General features: G+C 39.9%; 1 protein-coding gene across 3 annotated transcripts in view; it reads left to right on the top strand.

Moving 5' to 3' along the window:
* The window catches only part of ripor1 (RHO family interacting cell polarization regulator 1), a 40,451-nt gene that overhangs the window by 14,669 nt on the left and 3,160 nt on the right, over positions 1-22,622 (top strand). For all 3 annotated transcript variants that reach the window (XM_044125629.1, XM_044125628.1, XM_044125627.1), the window contains exons 2-22: positions 2,799-2,922; positions 3,247-3,399; positions 4,873-4,951; positions 5,046-5,069; positions 5,181-5,234; positions 6,501-6,650; positions 6,788-6,851; positions 7,498-7,541; positions 8,907-9,032; positions 9,153-9,301; positions 9,439-9,547; positions 10,638-10,760; positions 11,270-11,421; positions 11,542-12,181; positions 14,446-14,561; positions 16,608-16,725; positions 17,478-17,613; positions 18,788-18,937; positions 19,026-19,181; positions 19,614-19,810; positions 20,181-20,264. In XM_044125629.1, coding sequence (XP_043981564.1) covers positions 2,825-2,922; positions 3,247-3,399; positions 4,873-4,951; positions 5,046-5,069; positions 5,181-5,234; positions 6,501-6,650; positions 6,788-6,851; positions 7,498-7,541; positions 8,907-9,032; positions 9,153-9,301; positions 9,439-9,547; positions 10,638-10,760; positions 11,270-11,421; positions 11,542-12,181; positions 14,446-14,561; positions 16,608-16,725; positions 17,478-17,613; positions 18,788-18,937; positions 19,026-19,181; positions 19,614-19,810; positions 20,181-20,264 — 2,922 coding nt within the window. In that variant the 5' untranslated portion in view covers positions 2,799-2,824. The remainder of the gene's footprint in view (positions 1-2,798; positions 2,923-3,246; positions 3,400-4,872; positions 4,952-5,045; positions 5,070-5,180; positions 5,235-6,500; positions 6,651-6,787; positions 6,852-7,497; positions 7,542-8,906; positions 9,033-9,152; positions 9,302-9,438; positions 9,548-10,637; positions 10,761-11,269; positions 11,422-11,541; positions 12,182-14,445; positions 14,562-16,607; positions 16,726-17,477; positions 17,614-18,787; positions 18,938-19,025; positions 19,182-19,613; positions 19,811-20,180; positions 20,265-22,622) is intronic.

Raw genomic sequence — 22,622 nt, 5'->3', positions numbered from 1 at the left:
AGGCCCGTGGGCCACATGTGGCCCGCCATAACTTTCTATGTGGCCCTCTGCATTCTTGACTAAACATTAACTTAGTCTTAAATATTATGTTAGAAATCAAATCAATGTAGTTTTTATCTGTTGTCCTGCCAAATTATATCAATTATATAATTGAGAAATATTGTCGAAATTCACACAAAATCAACAAATCCCCTGCACTTTTTAACGCTAATACATAATTGGGAGTTTAGTGCAGATATTTCTCAAAAATTGTCAAAAACTGTTGAATTAAACAGCTGCCTCAGCCTTAATTGATGTCTGATTATAGTCCAGTTGCTTTTACCGTAATAAACAAGCGCAGATATCGCAGATATTTCCAAGTTAGCACCACAAGCACTGATTTTTATTGCAAATAGAATCACAAAATTCTGGAGGGACTAAAGAGATGTTCAATAATATTTAATTTTAAGGATTCATTGATATTGTAAATGTTGGTGAACGGGTTTCATCGATACATTCTGGCACAACCGGCCCTTTAAGAGCGTTGGGGATCTTGATTTGGCCCAAAACAGAAAAGAGTTTGACACCCCTGCTCTAGATGGTTCATGTTTAGGTCCAAAGATAGTAATTTCAGTTTTGTTTCTGTTAAGCTGGAGAAAGTTGTGGCACATCTACACATTTATCAGATGCTTAGAAACCTTGAATAGGTTTGGAGTCATCTGGTGACATCGTAATGTAGAGCTGTGTATCACCTGCATAGTTATGGTAGCTAATCTTATTTCCTGTTATAATCTGAGGCAGTGGGAGCATGTAGATATTGAGTAAGAGGGCTCCTATGATTGAGCCTTGGGGTACCCCATATGTGACTTCTGTCCTTTTCTTTAAAAATTTTCCCATTGAAGCAAAGAAATCCTTTTCTTTATGTAAGATTCAAACCAGTTGAGTTCTGGACCAGAGAGTCCAACCCAGCTCTCCAGTTGTTCCAGTAATAAGCCATTTCTAACACTGAGGTCCAGCAGAACCAGCACTGTGGTTCTTCCACAGTCTGTATTTATATGAATGTCACTGAACACTTTGACGAGGGCAGTCTCCATACTGTAGTAACTGAAAGACGTCAAAGTGGTTGACTTTAGTTAGAAAGCTATTTAACTGTTTCAAAAAGCTTTTTCAAGAATTTTGACTGGAAGCTGGAGATCGGTCTGTAGTTCTGCAGTAGTGATTTGTCCAGATTGTTCATTTTGATAACAAAGCCTGGGAGAAAACACCTGACGAGAGCCATGAGTTCACTATTTGAATCAGATCAGATGCAATGATAGGGAGAACTTTTTTAATGAAAGTTGTGAGTAGGATATCAAGCCAGCAGGAACTAGAGCTTAATTGACTAATTAATTAATTAATTAATTAATTAATTAATTTCTTAGTTATGTAGTTGAAATCAAGTCATTCTTTCTGCATTTGTTATGTTTGGGCATAGCACTGATACTGGGATAAGTGTAGATGTGCAGATTAACCCTCTTTTTTTTTTACTTTTTTCTGCTAAGCAGTTTGCAAATTCATTGCACTCTGTGTTTGATTGCAGTTCAGCTGGTTTATCCTGTCAACCATTGCAAATAAAGTTCAAGCATTGTTAATGATTTTTTTTATGATGTCTGCAAAGAACGCTTCCCTTGCATGTTTTAGTGCTGAGTGATAGCTACACAGTCTTTCTGTGTAGAATTCATAATATGTCATGAATTGAGGGTTGAGGTGTAGCATGATGGTTTTAATGTAGATCACAGATGAGCACAAAATCCAGGCAGCACAGGTGAGCAATGAGACAAGGAACTCAGACACTGGTAGCACTGGGAAGGCAGAAGCAGGAACACATGGCACGACTCACGACTTTAGCGTAGGACCCGACAGTGAAACAAAGACACATCCATCCATCCATCCATCCATTTTCTGTTCACCCTTGTCCCTAATGGGGTCAGGAGGGTTGCTGGTGTCTATCTCCAGCTACGTTCTGGGCGAGAGGCGGGGTCACCCTGGACAGGTCGCCAGTCTGTCGCAGGACAACACAGAGACATACAGGACACACAACCAATCACACACACACTCACACCTAGGGAGAATTTAGAGAGACCAATTAACCTGACAGTCATGTTTTTGGACTGTGGGAGGAAGCCGGAGAACCTGGAGAGAACCCACACATGCACAGGGAGAACATGCAAATTCCATGCAGAAAGACCCCGGGTCGGGAATTGAACCCAGGACCTTCTTGCTGCAAGGCAACAGCTCTACCAACTGTGCCACTGTGCAGCCCGAAACTAAGACACAGATGATGTTAAATACATAGAGAATAATTAAGGGGAAACAAGAGACAGCTGGAGATGATCAAGGGGAAAATGGGACAACATAGCGACTCAACTGACCAGAAACATACACAAAAAAACAAATCCTTACACAATGAATGTGAGTTGGCTGAGTTGTCTTGTAGATCTAACCGTTTGTGCATTTCTCCATGGAGACTTGATCCTACCAAAGCAAGTCTCCATGTCGAGACTTATGTTGATATGCAAAACACTGAATTATCTTATTGCTGAAATGTGATATACAAACAACCTTGCCTTGCCTTTTTTACTTCACACTTAGATTTTTATATTATTCCTCTACTTTTAATATATTTGTGCAATAATCCCAGTTCATTATATTAAAAAGGAAAATGCATTTAAGCCATGTTTGAATGGAATGGATTAAGAATCTTCATGAGGTGCATGCAAAGAACTGATAGCAAGTGAGAATGGTGTGTGATCGTTTTTGTGTTTTGTTTTTTGATCCAGGGCGTCCATCACGAACTCTGTCCACCATGTCTCTGTCTGTCCGTCCAGTCAGACGCATCAATTCCAGGTCCATCACTAGGAGCCAGAGTTTCACTGGAGTTAACACACAGGAGAGGCCTTACAGGTACACACACACGCACACGCGCCGGTACACACATACACACACACACTGCACAATATTCAAATACAAGGCCACATACACGTTATTATACTGACATTCCAAGACATGATGACTTTTATGACATGATCAAAAGATGTTTTCTATCATAATGCTGGCATTATGTTGGCATCCACTTGTATACTTGGCATACTTGTATATTTACAAGTATATTGTAAAATTGTCAGAGATGTTTAATCTGCATATGAATTTATAATGGCATGTTATTGATGCTCGTTGGTGGATTTAGAGACGAGGACATTGATCTGTTGTGTTTCTCTAACGCTGCAGGAACCTCTCAGTGTTCAGCACTCCTGGTATCAGCAGGAAGTCCAGCCGAGCGAGTGGACTCTTCACTATGTCTACCAAAGCCAACCCACCACCGAAAGTTCCTCAACCAGAGCGGCTGGATGAGGTCTACAAAGCTCTGAAAAAAGGGCTCCAGTGAGTAGCTGCTCCTGTAAATGTATCAAACTGCCCCGTTTATCAGAATACCTGTTAAAGACTTAGAAAAAGACTTAAAATGTCTTGGTTCTCTATTCATGAGCATCAGATCACTTTGGAAAATATGAACAAATTCCATCTTTCAATATCATATTGATAAAATATAATTTTTAACAAAATCACTGGTGACACATTACATGTACCCTCTTACTGTAAAAAGAGAGACCATTATTAAGCTTTAGATATCAGTTGCTCTTTTTCTTTACATGCAATGGAGCCCCAAATTATTCCTTCTTATGTCAAATTTAGGTTTAAAGTAATATGTTGATTTGATCAAAACGTTGCTTCTGACTGGGAGGAATAATAATGTCCAGAGTTCAGATCTGAATCTGATAGAAAATCTGGAAAGAAAGCTATTAGGGTAATGGTAAGGAGGCATTCCAACCTCAGAGACTTGGAGCTCAGTGCCATATATAGATCATCGCCATAATATAAGTGCGTGTGTGTGTGGGCGTGCACACGCACTTGTGTTTTATTAAATAAAACAGACCAGTAATACTCTGAGCGTTGTTTTATTATCTTTTGAGACATGTCTGCTTCATGTCCCATCAGAAACAAACTTTCTGGTTGAATGAACATCCTTTTATATTTAGATCTAACAGAATTAACTCCATATGATCACACATACACATTTCTTTTAGCCACAGACTGCGAGCCTAGATGAGAATCTAGATTTCTCTGCGACACACAGAGAGGAGGACTTTAACCCAAGTCTCCATAGCAACCATTAGATTCTATCTGAACTTGTTTAAAGGAGTGATTACAACAAACAACCTTTTCTGTTGTTCCACAAGATTGATCTTTTTGGAAACAAACAGGCTGGATGGCTCTGCTGTTCCCACTGTTCAGCACCAGAGAGTATCTGTGATGCTGCGGGCCTGTCGCTGCTCCAAAAGCCACATGAACCTTGTTACAATCAAACCTTTTGAAAAAGCAGAACATTTTAAATAAAACTCTTCCAGAAATCCGAATATGTCTCTTCATCAAGTTCATCAGCAGCACAATTATCCAGAACATTATTAAATCAACAGAGAAATGACTGAGCTGAATGTGGGAGCTGGAGGACAGAAAAATAGGGAGGAGTCAGGAGTCTGCAACTTCTGGTGCCAAGAAAATTTGACTTATTGGAAAAAGGGGTTGAACAAAATATTAACATCAAGGACACCAACAGTTGATAACAACAAAACAGTTACATCTTGAGCTTTTCTTCCCATAGAGTAAATGCTTTAAAGTCAACATTTGGATTCTTTTAACATTTTCAGTGAGATTATCTGCTGCAATAAAGACTCAATGTTTTAACAATCAGCTGTTTTTTATGAGACTGGTTCCCATCACATTAAACTCCAAGAACATTTCAGTAAACTTTTCTGTACTGGAATTTATTTTCTTTCTGACGGATTGTGTGTGTTAAAGGTCTTACCTGCATCTTTACCAAATGGATCTGGAAAACATCAACAAACAGATTAGAATGTCTAAGAGAAACTCCAGACTGGTATGTTCTGATCACTCTGCACGCAAACTGAAAATCCACTCCTCATGTCTTTAAATACAACTCTGGTGACTTGATGTTTTTTTTTTTTCTTTAGGGTTTCCTTTATGAGTTAGATAAGGTGAGTTACAATACTTTCTTCCCCTGTTTCTAAACTGCATTGTGTAAAATGGTGATAAAATGGTTCAGTCAGTGAAGTGGTGTGAATTTGCCTCTGCTTTTTCCCTGACAGCAAGTTAAGGTGATTGAGCGGTACATCACAAAGCTGGAGTTTCATCTCAGTAAGGTAAGAGCCACAAAACAAATGCTTTGTTGATTGGATACTCTTTGTTAATCCAGTCTGATTAGTCTCAGATTAAAGCTCTTTTTGAAGGTGTTATAGTTGAGACAAACTGTTAAACTAAATGCTTCTGGTTAGTGTGCTGATTCACACTAACCAGAAGCACAGATAATAGGTGGTGAATTAATGCCACCTATTAATTTAGGTGGTATTAAGTTAGTACTATTCTATCAGTAGATGGTATTTACTGATAAACATGCTTCATCACCAAGTTAAGCACCTAGAAGTTTGAATGTGATTGGGTCTGAATGGAGATCAGTGATGGGGATAGAAACGATTCAGCCTGCAGTTGGAGCTCTGCAGACTCAGAGCAGGCCTTGCATTAGACCAAATTAGCAGCAGTGTCACTTTTGTTTCATATAGGAGACACTGTGACATACAGCTGCATGTCTGCAGTCAAACAGCCAAATGGTAAAAGGGGAAATTAAATAAAGGACATTTCTATAACAGTTCTTCCAGCTGTGACAGTCACAAACTGTCATCACTGGTCTTTGGTGGACCAAATGTGTCTCGATGGATCCATTCCTTTAACTTGGGTAACTGGTTTTGTCAGTGAATCTATAGGTTTTTTTTCTTGTAACATTACATCACTTGTCATCATGAGTTGCAATTATAGTTTTTCCTTTTTAGATCATGTCTTACTAATGCTGAGTGTGGTGTTTTCTGGTCAGTCTCCTCTTGGTGATAGTGTGGTGATGTTGCAGGAAATAGACTCTACATGCTGCAGACTTTGGTTGAACAGCAAATCTTTATTACAAAATTGCAGCACGACTGAATTGCGAGCAAATCTAGGCCCAATCATAGTGAAATCCTCCCAATCATTGGACAGCATCCCGTTTATAGGGTTCTGGCCAACACACTCTCTCCCCAAAGTTTACACTATCACTTGCCTGTCTTCCTGATATATGCATGTTCAAGTCAAGGTGTCTGCTAATACATCTGGAGTCCATATGTAAAACCTGTTTTTTGAACTCATCGTCTCCTTTCTTGGCTGAGCCTCTTGCACATTGCCAAAAAAGTTCTCATGTGTGTTCAGATACTACATGTGTCTTTTATTTATGACCACAAGTCTTGACACATACAGTTCTACCAGCTATAAATTTCCAAAATGAGCAACACTGAATGAATGTCTTGCTCTCCAAAGCCTCTTGATTGCTAACATTTCTGTCAGAACAGAGCTGCTCTTCTGAGATACGGGTGTTCTCTTCTCAGGTTGAGGAGTTTTATGAAGCCTACTGCCTGCAGAGGAAACTGAGAGATGGAGCACACAAGATAGTGAAGGCATACACAGCCAACCCAGGAAGCAAGGAGGCCAAGGAGAGCCTGGGAGAGGCTTCTAAAGGATACAAGGAATGCACAGAGGTAAGATAAATTGAGTTTGTTGCATATGAGGAGCCAGATATGACCTATATTAGTGCAATTAATTGTGATACTTTAAAGGTAGCAGGTGTATTGTTCAAATAGTGCAGAAATGAATAGATTATGCATTCTCTCTGCAGAATATGTGTGTGATGGAAAATGACTTTGAGAACCAGCTTGGAGAATTCCACATCAGATTGAAAGGTAATAAAAACTTCACCACACTGTTGCATACCTACCTTCATTTCTCTGGGCCACTCAGGTAAATAACACTGCAACATGACCTTCCTGCAGATCTGATACTGTAGCACAGGGGTCCTCCAGAGCGACCATCCTGCAATTTTCAGATGCTTCCCTGCTCCAACACACCTGAATCAAACGAATGTCTCGTTACCAGGCCTGTTCAGAGCTGATCCTGGTCTGATGGAGTAAGGATGCATCTAACAGTTGCAGGACGGTAGCTCTCCAGGACTGGACTTGAGCAGCCCTGTTGTAGCATTTGAACTTTGAGCTCCAGCTATGCCAGGTCTTTTTATGTCAAAAATCTTTACTGCCTGTGCATCACAACAATAGCAAAATTTATATGCCACACACATGCACCTCTGCTATATGAGTTACTTGAGTGCTTATTACTGATGAAGGCATTGCAAAAGCCTGAAGTGGCCCTAATGGCTGTGCTTTCATTCATTCAGATTAATGCTTTTTAGTGACTTTGGGTGGGTGGTGGGGGCTCACAGTTTGTGTAGAAATGTTCAGGTAATATTCTTTTTTTAAAATGATGGCAGTAATTCATAGATATGCTTTGGGGTTTTTGGGAATTTTTTTAAAGTTCTGTCTTCTTGTTTTTCAGGTCTTGCAGGATTTGCCAGGTTGTGTGCAGGGGATCAGTATGAGGTCAGTCTGCACCTCTGTCTGTCACAGCTCAATAACTTAATGTTTAAACAGTGATATAAATTATGCTTTTCCTTTCATTATTTCAAATCTGATGTTTGGGAAAGATAAAAAACGTAAGAGTTATATCACTGCAAGGAAAAAAAATTCTCTGATTTTAGCTGGTAATGTTTTAGGAGTGTAAGAAAGGATTTATTTTGCCAAACTTTTAAGGACCAGCAGCATGGACCTATTTGTTTTAGATGAAGCCAAAATTCATTGACTGTTTCTGGAAACGTACTGTTATTGGAAGTCTGTCTAGTGTTATTCCTGCTGAGTCATAATGGGTGGTTTTCCTGTACACGGAAAGCACTTTCCTTTAGCTCTGCATTGTGAACACGGCAGGTGGTAAACAGCTTAGTTCTTCAGGGTAACCACTGTTTTTTGAGTTTAATCAGAAAATTTGCACACATTCTTTACACTCATTTCTTCTATAGTTGACATGATAATAATATTGAATATTTCCAGTGAGTGTGTAAACTTGGAATACATTGAACGCTCTTGGTTTGGTTTCTGTTTGGGGGTTTTTAGGCCAGTTTAGAGATATGTAAATGGTCTGGATTCCACTTCTGAAATGATGGGAACCTCTTTACAATGCTTTGAAACATTTGATCCAAGGTTTGTCATTTCATCAGAACATCAGCTCAACCTAGTTTGAATTTCCTCTGTTATCTCTGTTGTGGGTATAAATTAGTTATTGTGTTTTCCCAGATGTAGCAAGTGTTTTATAAAAGGAAACATGAAACCATTTGATTGAATGACAGGAAAAACATTCAGTTTTGTTTTATTCAGTTAATTAATAACTGGAGTAACTTTACAGGATAAAACTCTCCAAGCCCATCTGCATCCTTTTCAGTCCAATACAGACCAAGAAATTCCACTACAATTTTACATAATATAGTTAAGTTCAAATCCAGTTTTACACAATTCGATCCCACCCATTCAGTAAAAAGAGTTGAGTTTGCTATAAAATTAGAGCAAGCTTGGAGCAACAGTGGGGAGAAAAAACTCCAAGGAACCTGCACCAGAACCAGGCTCAGGAAAACCAGCTACCTGCCTTGTTCCACTAAAGGGAGACAAGGAGTAAAAAACATCTCAAGTGTCAGGAGAACTTTCTATGATAGCTCAAAGTTAATGGTAAAAAGAGCTGGATATAAACATAAGCCTATAACAGCATAACGACAAAGAAACTCAGAATCACTTAAGCCAATTTAATTATAAACTTCATCAAAAAGGACAGCTCGTAATCCAAGTCTTAAAAGTAGACAGGATAAAATAAAGTCTGCTTTCTATGTGACATATGGAATGTTTTTCTGTGTGTCCGTTTAGATCTTTATGAAGTATGGCCGACAGCGATGGAAACTGCGGGGAAGGATAGAAATCAACGGCAAGCAGGTGTGGGACAGTGAAGAGACGGTGTTTCTCCCTCTCATTAACGAGTTCCTCTCTGTGAAGGTTGGTGACTGAAGATTAATGTTGCAACTCGGGGTAGCAGTGGTATTAGCTGCTGTAGTCTTACAGTATATACATCTAGACCTGAATGATCAATCCTGAGTCATCTCTTTTGTTTCCTAGGTGACAGAACTGAAGAGCTTAGCCAATCACGTGGTCGTAGGGAATGTTTCCTGTGAAATGAAAGACCTGTTTGCTCCACTCACCCAGATGGTAGCTGTGGATATAAATGATCTTGGCACTCTTAAACTTAGCCTTGAAGTTACCTGGAAGTAAGTTGAAAAGTGAAAAAAAACTACTGATGTATTTGGTAATTCATTTGATTCAGTTATTAATCTCTTTTTCAAGGCCGTCTTCTTGTTTTTGTGTGTTTTGTTTGTCTCTCTAATTCTCATGATGTCCTCCGCAGTCCATTTGATAAAGATGACCAGGCTGGTCTTGTCAACAAAACACCAACAGTTTCGTCAAACATCCTCAGACAACCAGGGACACCGCCTGTACGCAGTCAACCCTTCCCTGTAGGTTTTTCCCTCTTTTTAAATTGTTAGTCTCAAAATATTGTCCAGAACAGTTTATAGAAAATGAAATGTCATAATAAAAACATTTAACAACATCCTGGGGGTTAAATTTCTATTTGGTTTGGTTCTGGCCCTCACAAACTTGCTAAAGGGTTGACAGTGGAGTGATTTTGTGATGACTTACTGAAGGTGGAGTTTCAGAAAAAGGAGGAGTTTCTTAAAGAGACAGAGGCCCAATTTCAATATGTTTATTTACAAGATGTTTAATTAGACAAAAATGCTGAATATATTTGATATATTCAAAATTTTTATAATAACTGAAGGTGACATAGTTACTTGATTTGGATAGACATAATACAGCCCCTTTAAATAGATTAAAGAAGCACCAACATGATTCTTAGTTAAATCATCTTCATCAGCAGAAGTAAGATCCCATGTTTCAGACAGAAGTTGCTGTGAGTAAGTACCAGCTGGCTCCTAACTGTTCCAACACTCTTTGCTCCACCTGCTTCCTCTCGGATGTGCAGTCTCTGCCACGGTGTCCACCAAGGCAGCAGCACTGGCTTCTCATGGACATCTTCAGGGGAACATTTACCCAGAGCTGCCCCTGTCGGGACAATTCACCAGAAACACTCAGTGCAGTAAGTCCTTAGAAAGCCCAACCTCAGAGCAGACACTAGTAGCCTTGTAGTACAGACTGATGCTCCCAGTAACTGTAGTTATCTCAGCACTTTACAGAGAGATAACAAATGGATAAGACATCCAGCTCAAGAGGGCTGCTTGTTATATGTAACACTGAGTGAAGAAAAACTAAGATTAAAAATGGTCTACTCCGGTGAATGAAGAGATTTTTAGAGAACAAAAGTCTCTTGTAAAAACATGTTCAAGCACATGTTTTAATGTGCTTGAACATTGAGAGAATTATAGGTGACTAGAAGAATTTAAACAGAAATGTAAACCTAGCAGGAGTTGGTTGATAAAGGTCAGGATGGAAGACATGTGCTCCATCGCTGCAGAACCACTCAGTTCAGCTATACAGATGAAGCTGCACACATCAGACCAGCTTTCTAACTCTGCTCTTCTCTTTCAGATCCCTGACGACAGTCCAGATGGGGAAGTAAAAGAGCCGCCCTGGTCAATCTCAGACTCATCTGATGACTCCTTCGGCCATCAGTCATCTGTGCCGGTGGAACCCAGCTCTCCACCTCTCATGGTAACGCACGGAAGATTTTATGGAAGTTTTCCAGGTCATGCTTGTGGTTAGCTTTCACAGCAGTGTTAAGGTTTTAACATTTCACAAGAATGTTAAAACCGAATTAGGCCAGAAGAGTAACTCAGAACTACTTAACTGTAATCTATTTAGCCTTCCTGCTAGCTGCTGGAGGTCTTGCTCTCTCTTACTCTCTTCCCATCTAAATAGACAGCAGACAAGTATCAGATAATAAACTACTGGTGTGATTCTACTGAATCACAGAGCTTCTTACATCTCTGAGTGTTTCCCTCTAATAGGGAAAATTGCTAACTTAGCTATGGTGTACGCACTGTGGAGCATTATCGTTAAGTGCCGCCATTTAGTTATGTGTTCACTGACCAGAAAAAGATAGGATTTTTAAGTTTCCGACTGGCTGGTAACCTGCAGGACAATTCCAACCAACAGCTCATTTCTATGAAAAACTGATATTGACATTTGACAGGTAACCACATGTCTGTTTGTTGCTCCAGGGTAGGTTAAGGACCTCAGGAACCGAATCTGCATCATTTTCTTCTCCACAGCCCGAGGTTCACAATTCTCCTCCTTCAACTGAGATTCCCAATGGGAGTTCCACTTTAAAGACTTCCAACATCCAAATCCCAGATGTAGCCGACAGCCCCAGGCATGTTTGATGTTTTGTTGTTTATATGTCTATTAGTTGGCCTTACATAAACCAGTCATTTGGGTGATGTGATGTGATCTTTGAATAATAGTATAAACTAACATAGTAACTACTTTACAGGATGATGGAAGAGGAACCAGTAACAAATGGCCTTCTTGAGGAGCTGGATTTGGAGGGAACCTTCAGCCCCAGCCCAGGATATGGGCAGTCATATGCTCGCTCTCTGAGTCACATCAGTGAGAGCAGCACCGACGGGTTTGTGGATTCATCAGTAGGCGATTCAGGAGATGTAACCTCTCTGATATCTGGGATCTCTATAAATGACATAGAGATCCCCCATAGAATATCTGAACCAGCAAGCTCCTCCCTCATGCACACTGACATTCCACCAAGCCTCTGTGTTGTGGAGGAAATCCTAAATGCCAGTCCCATTCCTGACCCACTCATTCATCCACATGAAGAATCCTTTTTTCCCCAGGTTGAGAGGGATGAGCTAAACAGATTTTATCCTGACTTAGAGTACACAAACCCATCCACAACCAGCAGAAATGGGACCTACAGAGCTCAAAAAGTGCTGGTGACAGAGGACAGGCCATCTGTGGGAGCAAGTTGGTTACCTGGAGGTAGTGACAGTGTGGTGGACAGTGAGCTGGAGGATGCCCTGGAAATTCTTCTTTCCTCTCTGGATGATTATAGAGGACAGTTTCCTGAGTTGCAAGCACTTGAACAAAACCTAAGGCTCCTGCAGGTAACTCTGAAGGTAAGCATGGAAAACTTGAACATGTCTGTAGAGACGAATAGGATACTGTAGCTCAGAACTGTATGCAGCAAAAGGTCCTGTCTTTTTGATCAAATTGCACTTCCCTTTATTTAAAAATCTATACATGACTTTTACTGCTCAAGTCTTCTTGGTTTCTTGTAAAAAGGTCAAAAAGGAAAACATGAATAAAGAAATAGAACAGAGTCACTGATGACGAGCAGGCTTAGTCATAGCACACTAAATTACAATTTAAAATGTGCTTTCATTTTATTCATGGTGTTCCTTTGATCATTTCTGTTTGCACTGAGACCTTTTTACTGAAAGCAGAAAGCTCCTGCAGGAGACATCACCACACCTGAAGCATCATGAAAGCACCTGCACTTTGTGAGATTGTAGCAAAGACGTCAATGCCACTAAGATCCATTATTAAAACTTAAATACTGCATTCACAACAGTTTGTTACGATCTTAAAAAAATTCCAACTCAAACTTTTGGAGCAACTCAGCTGCTATGACTGTTTTTTATAAGTTGCCATAATAAAGTGCTGGAGAAACAGAATTTTCACCAACTATTTGGTGCATAGAGACATGTCATATTTCCAATCTGCTCCTTTTGCTCTGGGTCAGATGGCTTAAAGAAAGCTAATAAACCTTGCTTACAGGAGAGATGGATTAGCTTGTTAATAAGAGAATAAAGGTTTGCACATAAATAAGTATTCAAAATGATACGTTTGGGGTTTCATAAATAGAATAAAATCCTTCATCTTAAACTGTTTTTTAATTCACGTTTGAGCAGAAATTTCCATTTTAAACTGCATGTGATCAAATGAACTGCTTTCTCATATAATATTGCTGACAGGAACTTTAGAAGCTTTGGCACAGTTAGCAGCTAACAGTTAGCCAGTCGCTGTATTCTTCATATCCATTCTGACAGAGTATAGAGTGGCTGAAAATGTTGCCACACAAAAAAATTTATAATTGCTGTTGCAGAGAAGTTTTAGCAGTTTTCCTGGACAACCCATATCATTAATTATTTTGTTCAGGCAGGTTTATTTATATGGCACTTTTCAGCAACAAGGTGGTCCAAAGTGCTTTACACCATAAAAAACATAGCAACCAATTATGAAACAATCAATAACCATTACATTTTGTCACCGTTAAAATCATCAAGCAAATATGCATCAAATATATTGATCAAATTCCAGTGTAGGTGGATTTTAAGCCTTGATTTAAAGGAACTCAGTATTTCAGCAGTTTTGCCGTTTTCTGGAAGTTTGTTCCAGATTTGTGGTGTATAGAAGCTGAATGCTGCTTGTCTGTGTTTGTTTTTGGTTCTGGGGATGCAGAGCAGACCAGAACCAGAAGATCTGGGAGTTGTGGAAGCTTGATTAAAAAACTGCAGATCTTCAATGTATTGTGGTGCTAAACTGTTCAGTGATTTATAAACTAACAACAGTATTTTAAAGTCTATTCTCTGAGCTACAGGGAGCTTGAGCTGACTGAAGCTGCATGCTGACTCTAGATTTTTCCTCTTTAGGTTTTATCTCTGTTCTGCTGGAGAAACTTATGCCACATCCACTCTAAGCATCTGTTCAGTGCTTAAATGTTTCAGTGTCACCTGGTGACATCATAATGTAGAGTTGTGTACCATCTATGGAGTCATGGTAGCTAATCTTATTACTTGTTAAAATCTGAGTTTGGGGCAGCATATGGGTGTTAAATAAGAGGGATCTCAGGACTGAACCTTCAGATTCCTTTCGTGTGGCTTCTCTCAGCACCAATGAGAAGTTACCTGTTGACACAAATAAATCTCTGTTCTTTTGGTAAGATTAGAATCAGTTAAGTCCTGAACCATAGAGTCCTACCAAACCCTCCAATCACTTCAATAATATATCCTGATCAACAGTGTCAAAGGCTGCGCTGAGGTCCAACAGAACCAGCACTGTGGATCAATCCACTAATGCATTTTCCTTATAAACACAGCACCATCTAAAGGGAACTAGAGAGGCTTCCAGAAGCCATACATTTTCCTTTTGGCTTACCATCTTTTAAAATAAATTAGCATTTGTCAATTCTGTCACACATTTTGTCTGGGATTTCTCTGTTGTTGATTATTACTGAACTGACTATGTTAAAGTAAAATCAAAAGCTGCTTTGTTGATAAACTAACTGAAACATAGAAGCTTGTGTCATGATTCTGACTCCCTCTCTGTGTGCATGTGTGGGTTTGTGTATGTGTGTGTGCGTGTGTGTGTGTGTGTGTAGGGGAGCAGTCACAGCCGTTCAGCCAGCTTGGCCAGCCTCTCAGTGGAATCAGCTTTGGGCAGCTTTGACTTTCTGTCTGACTGTGAGGAAGAGGAGGAGAAGATGAGGAATGGCAGGTCAGTAAACGCATCACAATGTGACAACTCTGATTACGCTGGGTGATACATAATATTATGGCAGAATTAGTCTGCCACCTAGTGGATCTCAGGTATATTATAACTGAAACAGGTGTGGCATTAGTTTAAGCATGAAAGCAGTTTATTTTAGAAGTAATTTGGAAATTTTTAGCAAATTCTGTCTTCAGTTTGCAGACTCTTCATGTTAGTTACATTATTGAGCTCTGTTCAGTTCCTGGTACTGGACTGAGCTCATGACGTCCTTATCATCAGTTCCATACTACTGACTCCTTCCTAAAGAAAAACATTTCAGTGCCAAATCTTTGTAGCAGATTGCTATGAAAGATGCAGTTATGTAGATGAATATTCTGTATTTTTGTGTTAATAAAGGTCCAAGAAGAAAAGAGGTCAACCATGATCCCTTCGCATTAAAATTGCACCAGTAGCAAGGAAATCGCTGCTAAGAATGTTGCAGTGAAAGAACATTATTCTGGATCATCTGAACATGAGTGTCAAATTCACTTTCATTTCGGGCCACATCAAGATCATGAGTGTTCTAAAGCAGCTGGTTGTGAAAGAATGTAGAGATAAAACTACCCATTAACAAACTATTAAATGTTAATAAATATCTGTCTCTGCATTCAGAGAGTACTTCTTAAAAATAAATCTTGAGCATCTTTTCAGATAAGTTATGGCAGGTCACCTTTGTGCCCCAGGCCTTGAGTTTGACACATGTGATCTAGAACTTCAGTATGAGACTTCTGAAGTCTGAAGTCTTTTATTGAAAGACTGATGTTTTCTGATGTTCAGTTTAAGGCAACCTTTGCTATCCTGGCAGATGAAGTCTTGGACAAGAGTCATTAAATGAAACCTTGCTAATTTTGCAACCACATGCACAGCTGAATATAATCATAGTAGGATTATTTTGTGCTTGAAAATTGAAAAGAAATCTCCTCTAACTATTGCTTATAATACCAAAGAGGTGCATTTAACTCTTTGTAGCTCCTCCTAGTGTTAAAAAACAGAACTACAAGAGATAGTGTGTCTGAAGTGACACAATAAAAGGTAATATGTTGATATCAGAAATTATTTGCAAAAGGCACACATGCATGTGGGTAGGAATTGTTCTGGTTGCAATGCGAGGTAAAGACATTTGGACAACTGCCCTCTTAAAACAAGAGCCTTCTGTCCAAGACAAACATACATGGGCAGCAGAAGCTGGTGCAAACAATTTGTTATAGGGTTTACAGTTTTCCTGTTGTTTGGGATTGTCTGGAAAAAGTGATGCCAGAGTTACAAATGTAGCCTACTACTCTGTCCCAGAACAGTACAGTGACTAAAGCAGTATAAAAACTTCCTCCAAGAACACCGTCTTCCTGTTCAGGCTCCATTTGGTCCTTTTCTATTTACCAGCATAGTCCCTCTTTCCTGCACCACTCATTCAGAAAGATCCAACACGTTTACAGGCTCCAAGGGATAAACACTCACTGCAGTGGTTTCTGGATCTGCCAGGGGTCTCCTTTCAGTAGGAAGTCTCTGAAAATCCTCTAAAGAAGTCATCCTGATCAGATTTCCAAAACACCTCAACTAACTTGTTTCAGTGAGGAGGATCAACAGCTCAACTCTGGGCCCCTCCATAAGGACTGTTTCAGTCCCTTGTATCCAGGATCTTTTCTTTGGATCAGAATCCATAACTCCTGACCATAGCTGAGAGCCAGAAAGTAGATGTTCTGGTGCATTGAGAGTTCTTACCTTTTAGACTCAAGTCCTTCTCTACTGACAAACCAGAACAGTGGTTTGTCAATTTATATCAGAACATGTGGGATCTACTCCAGCTTTAAAAGCTCTCTGGAACATTGGTTGAAAACTAACCATAGGTGTATTCATGTATTGATTACTTTGTCTTGTTAGGGCTTCTTATCTTTACTGTACCATTGAGCTTAAAAAAAATGCACAAAAATACTCAACATATTAGATCTGACCTATAGTAAACTATATCTCTTTAGTATTATCACTTAGAATGTTCTATGTTTTCTGTTCATATAGACAAGAGCATGGGGCCGTGGACAGTCCTCCTCTCCTCCATTCACCTCTCACCACCAGCTGTGCCACTCTGGACTCCTCCCTGGTGGTCCATCTGAAGAACTGCACTACACAGCTTTTGGTATGTGTTTTGAACCTTTCACATTCAGTTTTTACTGCATTTAGATGTTCAGGGCTTCGTTCTAGAAACAGTGTTCCTGTAGAGACACTAGAGTATCGTTAACCATTAGAGATACTCTTGTCATTACATCATGGAGAGTAAAATATTGCTTTATTTATAGACTATAATACTTCATTTATAGACATAAGTCAAGTAAAGCAGTCAAAAGATATGGTTTTTATTGAACATAATGTGGATGGAATTAGTACCTCAAATGTATATAAGGATCTGCAAGGAACTGCTAATTGTAGAACAGGCACTTAAGGGTTCAAGTGGTGGCCCCATGAGTGCAGCGATGATGTTTCAGCCCTTGTGCTCTAGTGTTGGACTGTCTTTCAAAATGGTGAATAAAACTCATAGATGCCAAAACAGCAGATTAATATGAGTCTTCTTGTGGGTTTGCATGTGGCCAGGTACTGTAGAGTTTCTCCCTGCCTCATGCTATCGGATAATGGGACCACTATCAAACTCTATATCCACTGGTGTGTCCTTAACTTGAGGCCATGCCATTCGGGTCAGATCCGGTCAGATCAGATCATTCCTTCTGGGGCTGAACTGTTTATGTCTTTGATTGGATTTGTGAGCAAGCATGCTTAAAAGTCACTGTGTTAGTAAAAATAGATTTAGTTCAAACACCCCAGAGTGTTTTGCTTCAAAGTTAATATAATAGCTGTTTTGTTTCTGGTTGGTGTCTTGGTGTGCTGTATATTTAGCATCTTGGCACGTTTGGGCCCCTGCGCTGTGGAGAGATGTACGCCTTAGACAAACTGCTGAGAGAGACACGTGTCTTTGAAATCATCCTTCGAATCGTTAGGGACAACCCCAACCGGCCCAGGCAGCCTGCTGAGGGTAAGTTACGGTGCGACCTCATGGGTTATAGCGTCTGAACCATGTTTAATTTTAAAGTTCCACACAGCAACTTCATGCCACGTGATCCACCTCAAACTTGAGGCAAACTGTACTGATATCTGAGTAGAGTCCATTTTTTCCATGTGCTAACAGGCTACTGTAATCCAGGTCTGAAATACAGTAACACGCAGACATTTTTACAATAATTTTTTTGTTTGTTTGTTTAATCATCTTAAAGATTAAAATTGTTAATTGATGGACAGTTTATATGCTTATTTCTTGATCCTGCAATGGCTCCAAGACCTCTATCCCCAAAGAGAACCATTGCTAGAACGACTAGAACATCTCAGACAGGTGGGATCAATCAGAATCTAGGCTGTTATTCAGCCTAAGGTTGAAGGTATTCAGCCAGGGAAGCCAATTCCCACCAAAGCAGGTAAAATTTGCTAAGTGACCTCAGACCACAATTTCCTGCTGGTTTATTTTTTCCTTGATGCAAATATCACTGCAGGGCACAGATGTCTAACAAACAAAACAAATTTCACTTTGTTTCTTCACAGACAAGGTTGGATAATAAAGCATTTATTCATATTTTCCAATTCACTGATATTTATTGGTCATGATGAGTGTTTAAAGTGGACCCAAATGCAGCAGGCACTGCAAAACAATCAAGGTCTCAAAATCCAGCATTTCTGAATAAAATGCTTCAGTGGGATTTTCACAGAGCTGTTTGCAAACCTTAAAGCACTGAAGCAACAGTGGAAATAAGAGTGAGCCAAAATCTGTCTGCAATGATCTGAGTGACTGATGAGGTCAGTCAGAGAGCAACTGCTGCTAAAAATGGTTCTACGAGATGTTGAATCATGGATGTAAGAACTTTTGTACCTGCCTTTTTTTTCCACATTTTTGGCTTTATCTTTGTTGACTGAATAAATGCTGGAATCTGTTGTCTATGGTGCTCCACCTGAGGACCCCTGGGGAAAGACCAGGTCTTAAACCTTCAATTTGAAAGCGGGTGTACTTTCTTTTTTCAGTGAGTGCATGAAGAAGAAAAACGTTTGCGTCTAGTTACATACAACATCTAACCAGATCTTCCAGAGGGATTAGCCTGAGTTCCTAATGGTTTCTTATTGTATCAAATTGACCTGCTGCTGTCCTGCTTCCTCTGTTCCAGTGATACCAGAGCTGGGCCTCTGCTTCGGTGCCCTGTCCCTCTGGGAGCAGAGTACAGAGTGCAGCACTGTCTACTGTGTCTCTGTTGAGAACTTTCTCTCCACTTTGTCTACACAATACTCCAGCATGCCTCATGGAGGAGCTGATGCAGGTACAACAGAATGCATGCAGAAACGTTTATTTCAGTGTCTCTGTGCATGTTCTTACTGTGCTAAAAGCTGTTTTTTGGGGGGGTTCAGTGTTCTTGTGTCTAGTTGAGCAAATTTTGGATCAGAGGTTACCACGACGAGGCAACACAGGCAAAGGAATTATCACAGTGTTTCAGCTGTGGAGTTACTTGGAGTCTAACGGGATCAGTGACATGGAGATGCACATCTCTGAGCTAGCAGAAGAGGGTATGTGCACACACATACACACATGCACACACACACATACATACATGCTTACTGACAAACAGGCGAGAAGTTAGTAAGAGGAGCTTCATTGAAAATATAGTGATGCTATGTGAAAGTACTGTGAATCAGAAAGGGAAACTAGTTTCTGAGAAAACTGTTTATTTTATGCTATTGTTCCACTCTAGATGTGTGGTAAGAAGACATTTGTCTTGGGCTGAGGCAAGTTAATTCTTGCCACAGTAAACTGAGATAACACCTACTTACCTCAGTGTTGCTATGGGAATAACCTAAAGCTCATAAAATAAAGTATCTGCCTGTTATTTTCTGATATCTTGTTCATTCTGTGTGTAGCTGAGAGGAACCAGTACCTTTGTCAAACACTATATGTTCTGTATTAGAATAAAATTTCACATTGTATAACACTTTCCACAGTGTTCCTGGTGCAGAGCCTCAGATCCAATGACCTGGAAGTGATTATGAATACTTTGAGACGGCCTCCTGAGCGCAACCTGAGGAGAGGAGAGCTCCATGCTGTTGCCAAGTTATTGAAAGATCCACGAGGCAAAGTGTCAACATCTGCCAGCTCTTTACTGAGAGGCCTGACTGCTCAGCCCACACTGAGAGAACAGGTGATGGATGGATGGATGGATGGATGGATGGATGGATGGATGGATGGATGGATGGATGGATGGATGGATGGATGGATGGATGGATGGATGGATGGATGGATGGATGGATGGATGGATGGATGGATGGATGGATGGATGGATGGATGGATGGATGGATGGATGGATGGATGGATGGATGGATGGATGGATGGTCTGTAACTCTGAAGTGAGAGATTTGAGTGTATTTTAGTGTAGAACGTAAAGAGAAAGTCAAAATTTGACAGAAATATACCACAAACCACAAACTCCAATGGGTGAATGTCTAAATTAATACAGACTGTAGACGGCATTGCCCAAACTGAACTCTCACTTTTGTGCTTTCTGTCCTTAGGCTTTGGTCCACTGCTTGGAGCTGCTGGAAGATGAAGACATAGACACCAGAGTGTGTGGATGCAAAGCTTTGGCATGTCTCAAGGTACAAGCATAGTGACCTTACCATGTAGAAGTCTTTGTTTCAAACCAAAAGACTCTACTGCTTCTGCAAATGACTAACATCAGTCGGAATAAAGGAAACAAATTTCCCTTCTGAAAATCACTAACAATTTAGTAATTTTAATCAGGTTAAATGGTAAATGGTTTTGTACTTCTATAGCACCTTCTATAGAGCAGCTGCCATGCACCAGCTCCACAGGTCCCTTTGACCCCTACTAGCAGGTAAAGTGGATGAAGTATCTTTCCCAATGACACAACAGTAGAGGCAAGTGTTGCAGGGCTTGAACCAGCAACCCATCGATTGCAAGGCAAACCCCTACCACCGTCGCCCTAGCTAAACTATCAGACGACACAGCTTACCTGGATCTAAACATGAGGAAATAAAACACATTTTGTGCAACATCAAACCCTGTTACATCTGTAAAGTACGTGTTCTATAGAATTGTGTTTTCGTCAACATAGCTGCACTATTTAGAAGAGTATGAAGTGTAAAGTCTTTGGTTTTCCTACAAAGAGACATCCTGAATATAACTGTGTCTGGATCTGGATGGATGGATTAACCAGAACATCCCAATTGCAAAATAGAGTTACAGATTTCTCATCATCTACCAGCTTTTATGTCTTTTTATTGCTTTTAGTTACTAACAAAAATGCTTTGTATTTTAAAACTTTTCTTATTGTGCCAAATATTTGGTATTGGATTTGAAAATATGTGATCAACTGCCATTAATTAATTACAGGCCACAATAAATTAGATGGGGTTTTTTGTTGTTGTTTTTTTCCAATCCCACCCCAATTTAAATGTGACGGGTGAATAAGCACTTTTCCGAGCACTGTAGGGTTTAGTTCAAGTTGCTGCCTGCCTTGCTGGCTGCCTCACTCCTGCAACACACATTTGCCTTTTTCACAAAACATTTCTGTCACAAAGCTTCAGAGATGATTGTCTATATTGTGCCTCCTGCCATTCATAAATCATTTTAGTATTCTCACTATGGAGATGAGAGTTCTTATGAATCCAGCCGGGTTTACTGAAGTGAACCTCAGCTGGGTCAACACTATGCATTAAATGTGTTTCAAACATCTCCCATTCTCAAGTAAAGCTAAGCCTATCAGAGGCAAATGAATCTTTTATAAGAACAAGCCACATCAGGCGGAACATTTCACTGGTGAAATGTTCCGCCTCAGTCCAGCCTGTCCAGTCTCATACCCCACAAAGTGTTGGTTTGGTTTTGCCTTAAGTCTATTGCCAGTTGGTCTCATACACTGAAAAACAGAAAATAGTCGAACCAACTAACTCACAAGTGTCAAACTCCAGTCCTCGAGGGCCGCTGTCCTGCAGTTTTTTGATGTGCCACAGGTACAAAACACTGGAATGAAATGTAGATCAGTTCTCCAGAGCCTTAATGACCTAATTATTCTATTCAGATGGTGCAGCAGAGACACATCTAAAAGTTGCAGGACAGCAGCCCTTGAGGACTGAAGTTTGACACCCCTGAACTAATTACTTCAATTGATAACAAATAATTAAATTAAGTTTATTCAACTTAATAAAAGTTTATTTTAACTCGACATATTTAAGCCAGTCTTACTCGTATCATTTAGTTTACTTCAAATAAAGAAGTCAACTAATAAAAGGTATTTTTGTTAAGTTTTTTTTTTAGCTCAGATGACCTTTATTTGAGAGCAGTTAGACAGGAAAGTGGGTAATGAAAGAGGGGGAAGACATCCTGCAAAGGTCATCAGGCCAGAAATTGAACCTGTGACGGACACGTCGAGGATTAATGTGAGTTGTGCTTAACCACAGTATCATCATCAGTACAGGATCTGCCCCTGGTGAAGCTTGAGTCATGACTTCAGACGAACATAGCATTGAACTTAATTGTTTCACTTAAAGTTAAAGTAAAAAGTTCCTCTAAGTTAAAAATCTTTTACTTCTAAGTTGATTCAACACAAAAAAGCAAGTTGTCACCACTAAACCAAAAGAATTAAGTGAGATTAATGTATATAAGACCAAAACATGAGTTACAGTCCAAATACACGTTTTAGAGTGTAGACCAGCTATAATCACTACGTCCCATGTCGGAGTCTCAAAGCCGCCTTCTTGCTCTATAAGTCAATTGTTGTACGCTGTCACTCTTTCACTAAGTGACTCAGATGAGTAGCACCAGCAAGTTGACCTCAACCTGCTTTTCAGAATGACACCGGTAGGTGTCTAAGTCCTGCTTGAAGTATTTTGTGAAACAGGCCTTTCTCTTGAACTTTAAACCTCACTGTCCCCACTCATTCCACTCATCCTCCATTACCACTGCTTTTCATCCCAGTCATCCTTCTCTCTCTTTTT

This window comes from Gambusia affinis, linkage group LG08, assembly GCF_019740435.1.
Source record: "Gambusia affinis linkage group LG08, SWU_Gaff_1.0, whole genome shotgun sequence".
Taxonomy (NCBI): domain Eukaryota; kingdom Metazoa; phylum Chordata; class Actinopteri; order Cyprinodontiformes; family Poeciliidae; genus Gambusia; species Gambusia affinis.
The sequence above is the reverse complement of the archived record's forward strand: the minus strand, read 5'-3'. Positions and strand labels throughout refer to the sequence as shown.